The following is a 10,429-nucleotide window of genomic DNA, read 5'->3' as shown; positions in this document are numbered from 1 at the left end:
TGATGTAACCTTACCTTCCTAATGCAGCCTCCACAATGAGCACGAAACTCGTCCATCCAGAGACCCAAAACTCAAAAAGTAGCACCATCGATTTGTTGTATTAAGCCTTCTCTACAAAATGATGGAACAGAATTTCTTAAAAGTGAATATTAGCTGAGTTATTTTGCAAACTATGTTTTTTGCTCTAAATGCTGTAATTATACTTTTCCAGCAGTCTGGTAAATTTTTTAATTTTTTCTTTCAGATTTCGCCACCATTAGATAAGGATATATGACAAATAATTGCTATATATGTATATAACATAATAACATTTATAATATATAGTATTTGTCATAATGATCGGATGGTGTAATCATCTTGATAAAGCTACAAAATTATAGATACAGACTGTAATGGTCAAATATTTTATTGTTGTAATATTTAACTCTATCTGAAAATAGGCAAGATTCTCTTCTCTGTATTATATAGAATCATCTTTGGCTAAGGCAAAACTTCAAGTCGAAGTTACACTCTGAAATTTCGCCGTAAGGGTCCTTCCTAATTTGGTAAGCGAGGGTTGTGACCGTGACGTGACTGGCTTGTCGAGTTTATCAGACGCGTATCTTAGGAGGTCTACTTATTTATTGACTTTCCTTTTATTAATATTCTTATTCATTAAAAGAAAAAAAAATGCGTATGCAGGGAGGTTTGTTGAGCAGGGTGGATTCGACGCACTTCATGAGCGCTGATCCCATAGGACTATGGATTGTCCGAACACGTCCAACGATTTACAAACGGCTAACTTGATACCACTACCAAAGGCACAGATGTACAATCCCCGCCCTGCGTCGAAGCTCCATTCGGCTTAGACTCTGGAACAACCGACAAATACAGTCCCTCTCCCGACGGCTCCTGAATGTGCACCAGCACTGGACTATCCGCTACTCGCTACTCACAAGCATCTCTCAGGTCTTTGGCGGACAGAAAATTGTCGGGCTAGTTTTCTAGATCAGTTATTAGACTTGCGAGCTCGGTGAGCAGCTTTTTTAGGAGGGCAGCAGAGTAGCAGGTCAGTTATATTCTATTTGCATCAATTAGGAGACTATAATATTTATTGGCTTAACTGTACTTTTCTTTTTTTTTAAATAATCGTAAGTATGTAGGGAGGTTTGTTGATCAGGGTGGACACGATGCATTCCTCAGATATAAGGATCCCATACGACTATGGATCATTCAAGCTGGTGAGCGCGTCCAATGATTAAAATCCAACAGTCAGCAACTGATACCACAACCAATGGCACGGATGTACAGTATCATTTGTTTTAGGCCCGCCCCCATCCTGTGTCCAGAGCTCCATTCGGCCTAGACTCCGGAACGACAGACAAATACAGTCCCTCTCCCGACGACTCGTGAATAATGTGTACAAGCACTGGACTATCCCATACTTGCTGCTCACAAGCATCTCTCAGGCCTTTGATAGATAGATTAAATGTTGGGCCAGTTTTCTGGATCGGTTATTAGTCTTGCGAGCTCGCTGAGCAGCTTTCATAGGAGGGCTGCGGAGCAGCAGGTCGGCTATTTTCTTCTGCATCAATTAGGAGGTCTATTTATTTATCGACTTTCTTTTTTTAGGGAGGTTTATTGAGCGGGGTGGACCCAACGCAGTTCATAAGTGCTGATCCGATACGACTATGGATTGTCCAAGTCGGTGAGCACGTCCAACAAGCACAGACCAACGAAGAACTGCTAATACAACACTAACTACAGGTATCATCGTACTGACTGCTCAACTTCTCAGCATCGGGTTAAAGCGCCTCAAAGAACCCAAAGTCATCTCAGAGGTCCTCGGTGGCATCCTGCTTGGTCCAACAGCATTTGGCCGCATCCCAGGCTTCACACAGCACATCTTCCCAGCGGAATCCATTCCCTATCTCTCCCTCGTTGCTAACATCGGTCTCGTCCTCTTTCTCTTCCTGGTCGGGCTCGAAATCGAAACAGCTGTAATCAAGAAAAATGCACGATACTCGGTACCAATTGCCCTTGCTGGGATGGTACTCCCGTTTGGACTTGGGGCAGCACTGGCTTTACCGATATACCAACAATACATCAACGAGGATGAGGTTTCGTATACCCATTTCATGTTGTTTGCAGGTGTTGCTTTTTCTATCACCGCCTTTCCCGTACTTTGTAGGATCCTCACTGAGCTGAAGCTTATGGACACGACTGTCGGTATCGTTGTCCTTTCTGCAGGGATCGGGAACGGCATCATTGGGTGGACCCTCCTTGCTCTGTGTGTCGCACTCGTCAACGCTGCTTCTGGTCTCTCAGCACTTTGGATTTTATTGACTGCGGTGGCATGGACGTTATTCCTACTCATTCCGGTGAAACGAGTATTCAAATGGTTTGCTCAACGAACGGGATCCATCGAGAACGGTCCGACAATGAGTTTCATGACCGCCACGATCCTTATGACCTTTGCATCCGCGTTTTTCACCGATATTATTGGTGTAAATGCTATCTTCGGTGAGAATTAATCTCGTCGTATCTATTAGTAGAACTTCTTTTGATACACATGTCTGTCCAGGTGGCTTCCTGGCTGGGCTAGTCGTACCCCGTGAAGGAGGACTAGCAATCTCGTTAACCGAGAAGCTTGAGGATATGGTTTCGATCATCTTTCTTCCTCTAGTAAGCAAGCACGTTGCTACTTATCCCCTAGTCTTGGATAATTGAACCCAAGTCTGGTAGTATTTTACGCTTTCTGGACTGTCGACGAATCTGGGTCTGTTGGATGATGGTATTACTTGGGGATACACGATTGCGATTTGTTGTCTTGCTTACTTTGGCAAGTTCGGAGGATGTTCGGTTGCGGCTAGACTTTGCGGATTCAAGTGGAGAGAGGCGAGCACGATTGGATCTCTTATGAGTTGCAAGGGGTAAGGTTTCTCCAGCATAAAAAATACGTTTCGAGGCTGAGTATGTGCTCCTATTCTAGGCTTGTCGAGCTTATCGTCCTAAATATCGGCTTACAAGCCGGAATCCTTACTCAGGTATGTGGTATTCTAAACATATGCGGACGTACAGACGTACAAAGTTCTAATAACATTATTCGGAATATAGAAAGTCTTTTCGATGTTTGTCTTTGAGGCGCTGGTGTTGACGTGCATGACTACACCTGTCGTACAAGTCTTGTATCCTCCAAGCGCTAGAACGCGGGCCATCGGGGTCGGTCCAAATTACAAAGCGTCGGGAGAAGAAAAGGGATCTATGGCTCGTCCGAGAACAGAAAGAGGGGATGACGTGTGGAAGGCCCGGTTTACAGTTGTTCTTGATGCAATGGAGCATCTTCCTGGGATGATGGCGCTTACGCAACTCATCCTTCCTCCGCCTGGTGAGTATGATAATGAGGAAGAGAGGGGAAAAGTGGACGAAGGGTTGAAGAGGAGGGGAGCTTCGTTGGGAAGCTCGATTTCTCGTCCACCGAGGGCAAAATCAAACGTTGTCGTTGACGCTCTGAGGCTTATAGAACTTTCCGATCGTACATCGGCTGTGATGAAGTCGACCTCAGCAGCGGACCACCTCATTCATACGGATCCACTGCTCAATGCGTTCAAGACGTTCGGCGAACTGAATGACCTGAGCATCTCGTCTTCGATTTCGGTTGTGACTTTTGGTGACCTTGCTTCTCGTGTAGCAGATCGCGCACGAGATTTTGGTTCGCAGCTTGTTCTGGTTCCTTGGCTTCCGCCTTCTGCTCCAATGGCTACAAGTCCTACCGAGGCTCCTCCAACATATGCAGCACCCGTAACACCCGTTTTAAGCTCGTTCGACATGCTCTTCCGAACACAAACAAGCGAGAAATCCACCTCTGTCGTTCACTCTCACTTTATCCGTGCAGTCTTCGCCCAATGTCAAACGGACGTTGCGTTGTACGTCGATCGAACCATGCCTTCTTCCTCAGACCACTTTGGTGTAAACCCCGCGACGGACGTACACAGTAATCGATTTGGTAGCAGGCACCATATCTTGCTTCCGTTCTTCGGTGGACCTGACGATCGACTTGCGCTAAAGTTTGTAGTGCAGTTGTGTGCGAATCGGAAGGTTAGTGCGACTGTTGTGCGGATGACGAAGAGTGAGACTTGGGCGGAGGTTAAGAAGATAGACGATCGACTTGCGCTAGAGTTTGTGGTGCAGTTGTATGGGAATCAGAAGGTTGGTGCGACGATGAAGAGTGAGACTGGGGTGGAGATTGCGGAGGTTACGAAGGCAGAGGAGCTTGTGCAACAGGTTATTGGGAGGCCTGAGCCTGTGCATATTCATTCTTTCGTACATCGTCATGGTCATGATGGTAATGCAACGGATGAAGAGGATAAGGATGCGGCGGCGAATATCAGGGCGAATGCTGTTACAACTGGATCTGTACGTCATTTTCTTCACTTCTGAGAGCTTTCGCAATTCTAATGACTGTTTTCTTTTCCCGCCCGCTACTTAGATAACTGAAATACCAGATACAGTCTACGGTGCCTTCACAACCCAGGCACGCTTACAATCCGAAACAGCCGACAACCTCGTCTGGGCACGTTACGCCTCTCCCTCACCCACCTCCGAACCCCTCCCACAACGTGTCACAGACGCACTTCAGCGGGTCTCCTTCCACGAACAAGTCTCCCCTACACCTCTTCACTCACTCATAGACGAAGTAACTTCGCAACTGACACGTGCGAACTCACATGGTAGGAGACTTGTAGTCGTGTTGGGGAGGTCTAGGAGGTTATCTATGGAGGATCATACGAAGGAGTTGAGGAAGCTTGTGGAGGTGCATGGTGGGGGGAGCGTTGGTGGGGAGGTGAGGGAGACTATTGGGGATGTTGCGAGTGCGCTTGTGGTGAGTGGGTGTGATGTGGGTATTGTTGTTATGCAGGCTGCAAATCGGAGTGTTGATGCATAGAGCAATGGCGGATATGAACCCTTGCACGTACATTTCAACATGTACAGGTGGTACGAGAAGTCTTCGCCGCCCCATATATAGTAGGAGCTTCTCATGGCAGTATTTGGACACAACGCGTTGACTAAACACTTTAAATTTTCCATTAATTAATAGAATTGAAGCTGTATAACTGTTTAAAACACTTTAATTTTGTATATATGCTCCTGTAGGATTAATTTTTGACATGTGTTATATTATTGTTGTCCATTAGAACAGGGCTTGAAGATTCGAGTCGCGTTAAATAGAGGGATGAGAAAAAAAACTACTATATATGGGGTGACGAAAACTTTTTGCACCCACTTAAATGTAGTGATCCCCGTTTGCATGCATTCATACACTGCAACACAATACGACGGTCATATTTTTTTTTGTACACACCCTCTGTATCCCCCGTATTTGCATACCTCTTTGTATCTCGTGTGTACAATATGTCACTGTGGCACTTGTCCTTTCCATTGTAAACCTGTACGATGAATCGAAAACCTTGATGCATTAGGAGATAGAGATTCTATGTATTTGCACAACGTGATCATACAAGAGGCCAAACTTAACACAAGCACTGATCTTGACACAGCTGCAACATGATGAGACGGTCTCAAGACACCCTCATCATATTGCAGCTGATAGTAGTTACTAGGGCTGATTGGATGCTCGGTGTAATGTGCGATCGACCAATGGAAGGTTTCCGAGCGTTCCCGACCGACAAAACAAAAATGATACAACCTCTGCCCTGACAAGTATACAAAGTCTAGAATCGGGCGTCAAGACGGAGAGAACAGGAGTTTGGTCAATCGGTCCACTCGGGTCGGATGACATGCAGATGAGATGGACAACTAACTTGAGCGTTTAAGAAGATACTTTATTGAGAAAGTCGGAGAACGATGCGATGATCTCGGCTATTAATTTCCTGGCCAGGGGACAGTTTAAAATAAGCATTCATTGCCTTGCAGGCGTGCAGGCGTGCACGTCGTGTTTAGTGTTAAATTGTACTAGTACCTGTGCAAAAGTAACAGCCAGCAGCACAGCTCTGGCAATGCGCGTTGAATAAGCAGGGAGAAGAAGGCATGAGGCACGAGTATGCGTGTTTTGATTTTAGCAGTAGTACACAGCCCTGGCAATGTGCGTTGAACAGGGGGATGCGAGTATCGTATTCTTTATTTCTGGAAAGTCGAATACCTTGCCTGAGGAATGGTAGCCAATGACAAAAGGAGCAGCCCGAGGTTTTCCGGCAGAGGACGACGGCGAGCCCGAGTACAGAGGATCAAATGGAAGCCGGAAATCAGGCGGGTTCTTCTTAATGATAAGTTTCATATTGTTGTTAAGTTATGTGCGATGGAGTAAAGCGGGTAGCATGTCGCCGACAAAGTGATAGAGATTTCCAGTTCCAATAGAGGAAGATGCGAGATATATATTGCGGCGACTGTATTGGCCAAGTGAACAGGATCAAGCGGACAAAGCGGACAGGATGGACAAAGCGGTAGAAGACGGTATGATTGTCGGACCAGTCGGGAATTGATGTAAGGGAAGTTTACGGGTTTCAACGGTACCAGTGCACAGTGTACTAGGAGTGGTGTGGTAGAAGAGACAGAACTTAGAAACGAGTATCGCTGACAGAGTGTGTCCGTCCAGTATTGGCCAATTGAGCGCAAGGATGCAGTGCATGGTGTAAGTGAACCGAGTTCGACGACCGGTGGGCTGTGCTCATGCCGTATGTACAGCGATAGATGAAGATGGCGACGAGACAAGCCGGAGCGTGACAGCGCGTACTAGCGGGTAGCAGAAGAGAGGACAATTCGAGGATGTTCGGCGTTATTCGAGACGGGGGAGGGGATGGGAATGAAGGGTTTGTAACAAGCTCAGCGAATACGAAGGGGACGCGCGTCGGCGACGTGTACACAGGCTGCGGAATGGCATGTGCATGCGGCATTGATAGGCCGATGCGATGCGGGCGTCTAAACGAAGCTAGGGACATGAAAGGCCGCGTGATGAGCTCAGGAACCATCTGACCGCATGAGGCATGAGGCGGAGCACAGCATGCGCCTCGTTCGCGCGCCCCGAGCGTCGGGACAGGGGCGCTCTTCATTTCATTGGGTCAGATGGACAGGATGGCGGGACATCGTGGGAGACGGGAGTGCATGGGTCGGGGTATTTGTCATGATTAGATAGGGTCCGGCAAAATAATGCATCTTGGTAAGCCTCTCCTATCGAGTCATCTCGGGACTGAATGCGGTACCGTCCCTGTTCCCGCGATTTGCCAATTTTTTTTCTCAGTCTGTCGCTGGATGGTCGCACTTGCCTGCGCCCGTAGCTCTCCAAATTGCACACAGAGCAAGGATGGATCGCAGCAGGATGAAAGCATGTGGGGGACAGGGAGAGCTCATATGAAGAGCAGCGGCGCAGTGCACGCAGTCGGGGAAAATGAGCTAAACGAGGACAATGGCGAGCGACGTGGCAGTGCGTGGGAATCCTAGTACACGGGCGCTTGAAAACTTGCTTAAAACCGGCCGAGTCATCGCCCTCCCTCTCCCCCATCTCTCCTTTCTTCCTCGACTTCCACACAGCTCTCTGGTTTCCGCCTAGAGCTTATAGCGAGCCTCGTAAGTACCCCTCTCCCTTTCATTCTCTCTCTCCGCGTCGCGTCATCCTTGTGCTCGCTTTTCCTCTCTAAATACCGAGTATCTTTTGCGTGCGAGCAGCGTCGGTGCACTCGTGCATATATATATACGTTTTTCGTACTACCTCTCTTCATTTGTGATTCGTTTCGACTCTGCTCGACTCGCATCGACTCAGTTCTCGGGCACTGCTAAGCATGCATACCGAGTCCACATCCGTACCGCCGAGGTCGGAAGAGTGCATTGATGACGTTGACGCTACGCAACAGTCGTGTCGACGAGATGTACTGATCCAGCCGTGGTCCGCCACCAATTACAGGCTTTCTTCGCCGGCTGACGCTCACCTGTCGTCTGCCGTGCCACTGCATCACTCAGCGTCCCAACCCAACCCAGCCATTCTCCCCATCCGGTACAACTTCACCAATAACAACGGTCAGGATGTGCCTTCAACTCTAAGCGCCGACACCCGTCCGCGTCCCATCTCGTCGACACCAACACTTCAAAATGGTCGATCCCCGCACAACCTTGAGAGTCCAGCACTCCCAAGCTCTTCTCCTACTCCGTATCAGAATGGCTCGATAAACACATTGACGTCCCGTCCTCGGGCAAACCTCCCGGTATTCTCACCGTCCAAACTGGCCGCACACCATGGACTCCCTACTAAGCTCCCGCCTATTCCCCGTGTCAACAGCAACACAAATAATCACAACAGACCTCCAGTACCCCGCTTCAGCGAATCAGCTTCCTCGTCTCCAGCAACGACGACGATAAACACTCATACTCAAGACCCTAACTCCGGAAACATTACCGCGCTCGAAGACTTCCAAGCCCTGTTTGCCGGATACATCAACATGCTCAACAACGACAGTAAGACTGAGGAGAATGGCGGTGCTCCAGCATCTGCCACGCCGTCCTCGCCCGCAAAGGTGCCTCATTGTCTGGAGCCTTCCGCAGAAGAGGCTGCGCAGGCTGTCCGTCATGCGCTCTTTGGTAAGTTTTCCTGCGCCATGCACTATTTTGATGGCCAGGATGTGACTCATCGCAAATCCGCTTCCGCAGGCGGCGCAAATGACTTCACCTCGTCGGACTGGCAGGAGTTCCTGACTTCCCCCTTCCTTGACGATGAGCCCACTCCATTCGATCCGATGCTCGATACACCTGCAGTTGGAATGCAAGATTTCTTCACATCACCAGTTGTTGCGGATGCGGGACCGAACGCACTGGGCGTCGACTTCCCTGATATGCCGTTGTTCTCGCAACCAGCCTCTGCAGCTTATCAAGAGAATAACAATGGGTTTGCCAAGATGTCACTTGAGTCCGCTCCGACTCCGTCATCAGTGGCCTCTGGTTCTGTGTCTCCAATGAAGCCATCCATTCCTAGTTTCGATGGCTTATATACCATGTCCCCTGCGACGCCTGCGTTGGATCCAACGTCTGCGCAGTCGTCGCCTCTCGTAGCTGACGTAGCCATGGCCTCACCAAACACGGCTGTGGGAGGTCGCAAGAAGAAGGTAGCAACTGGGACGCGCAAGGGCGTGACGCCAGAGGCCCTCGTTCCACTTGATGCACCAACGCAGCCGCGTAGCTACCTTATGCCGTCGGCGACGTCGCGTAAGGCTGTTCCGGCAGTATTCGCCCGTAAGCGCGCTCGTTCCGCAGCGTTCGACGAAGAAGACGACGAGCTCGCAGGTTCGGAGGATGGTGCAGCAGATGGTCCCGTATCAACTGCTGAAGCCGATGCCATTGCAGCCAAGCGAAGGCAAAACACGCTTGCTGCACGTCGCAGCCGCAAACGTAAGCTGGAATACCAACGTGAACTCGAAGAGTCCCTTGAGGCGGAGAGGAGGGAGAAGGAGATGTGGCGCGAGCGCGCAATGATGCTTCGTACACAGGTGATGCAGTTCGGTGTACCTGACCCTTTCAGGGACTCGTAAAGTCAAGGTGCTGTGTCTACTCGTGCGTTTCGTTTGCCCTTCATGCTGCTTTCCATTTTCTCGTCATATTGTCCATGCATTCGCATATGCCATGCCTCTATGCACTTCATTTACTTTTCATACATCCTTCAAGTTCTCATGTTGGACTGATCAACATAAATGACCTGTCACTGGTCGTATTCATACCATTTTACAAGGTGACATTCGGCATCCCGTGTATTGTTACACATTTCCCCCACCATCGTTCCCCACCCACTTGCTTGGGGTGCCGTCTTACCCCCTTCCATTGATGCATCGTCTGATCAAATGCTTCCTGGTTTTCCATTTACTTGAAGCTCTTTCGTTAATACACCTCTCATCATTTTACGAGCGTGTTTCCCCTATATCTCATACCATATTCCCCGTTCCCGGTTTTTGTCACTCCTGTTCACTTACACTGGCTGTGTCTCTTCTTCGGCCGAAGGAGGTCGTCCAACTTGTGTCCGCTTTCAAGTCTCGGAGCAGGTGTAGATATACAATGACGGTCCTCTATCCATTTCATTTTGTGTCCGAAATTCGCTATCGATTTAGTTCCTTGATCCCTCACTATCGATTCGGTTTCTCCTATTCCCAGTTTGCCTATCTCAAACCCATCTCAATTGCGGGCTATGATCAGATTCCCCCTGTGATCTGTATACATTTGTACCGCATCGTCAGTAGTAAACAATTCAATCGAATATATGAGAGGCTGAGCTGATGTGCCCTTGTTCAAGGTTTGCACAAGTCTCTTTTAAAAAACTTAGGGATATAGTCATGCAATGCATGGCACGGGTTACAATGATGTAAAAAGAGAATGATTACATAAGAGTAGGATGTATTCGGGCAGTCACCATTTCTAGGGTGGAGCTGAGAGTAGATAAAGTTAGGTAGATATATTTAAG

At 48.5% G+C, this 10,429-nt stretch overlaps 3 protein-coding genes across 3 annotated transcripts; 2 read left to right on the top strand and 1 right to left on the bottom strand.

Annotated features, from left to right (window-relative positions):
- Positions 1–1,468: 1,468 nt before the first annotated feature.
- On the top strand, positions 1,469–4,924 carry FOMMEDRAFT_94794 (uncharacterized protein; the record flags this gene model as incomplete). The annotated part of the gene is made up of 8 exons (XM_007270642.1): positions 1,469–1,549; positions 1,612–1,687; positions 1,747–2,502; positions 2,564–2,664; positions 2,725–2,912; positions 2,972–3,026; positions 3,097–4,218; positions 4,469–4,924. The coding sequence occupies 8 exons, from the start codon at positions 1,469–1,471 to the stop codon at positions 4,922–4,924; spliced, it is 2,835 nt and encodes a 944-aa protein (XP_007270704.1).
- Positions 4,925–6,055: 1,131 nt separating this feature from the next.
- FOMMEDRAFT_161101 (uncharacterized protein) lies at positions 6,056–7,046 on the bottom strand (the record flags this gene model as incomplete). The annotated part of the gene is made up of 4 exons (XM_007270731.1): positions 6,056–6,256; positions 6,326–6,383; positions 6,426–6,663; positions 6,731–7,046. The coding sequence occupies 4 exons, from the start codon at positions 7,044–7,046 to the stop codon at positions 6,056–6,058; spliced, it is 813 nt and encodes a 270-aa protein (XP_007270793.1).
- Positions 7,047–9,044: 1,998 nt separating this feature from the next.
- Positions 9,045–9,509, top strand: FOMMEDRAFT_95377 (uncharacterized protein; the record flags this gene model as incomplete). Its single annotated transcript, XM_007270674.1, has 1 exon — positions 9,045–9,509. The coding sequence occupies one exon, from the start codon at positions 9,045–9,047 to the stop codon at positions 9,507–9,509; it is 465 nt and encodes a 154-aa protein (XP_007270736.1).
- Between the last annotated feature and the right edge of the window lie 920 nt (positions 9,510–10,429).

The sequence above is a fragment of the Fomitiporia mediterranea genome (assembly GCF_000271605.1).
Source record: "Fomitiporia mediterranea MF3/22 unplaced genomic scaffold FOMMEscaffold_14, whole genome shotgun sequence".
Taxonomy (NCBI): domain Eukaryota; kingdom Fungi; phylum Basidiomycota; class Agaricomycetes; order Hymenochaetales; family Hymenochaetaceae; genus Fomitiporia; species Fomitiporia mediterranea.
The sequence above is the reverse complement of the archived record's forward strand: the minus strand, read 5'-3'. Positions and strand labels throughout refer to the sequence as shown.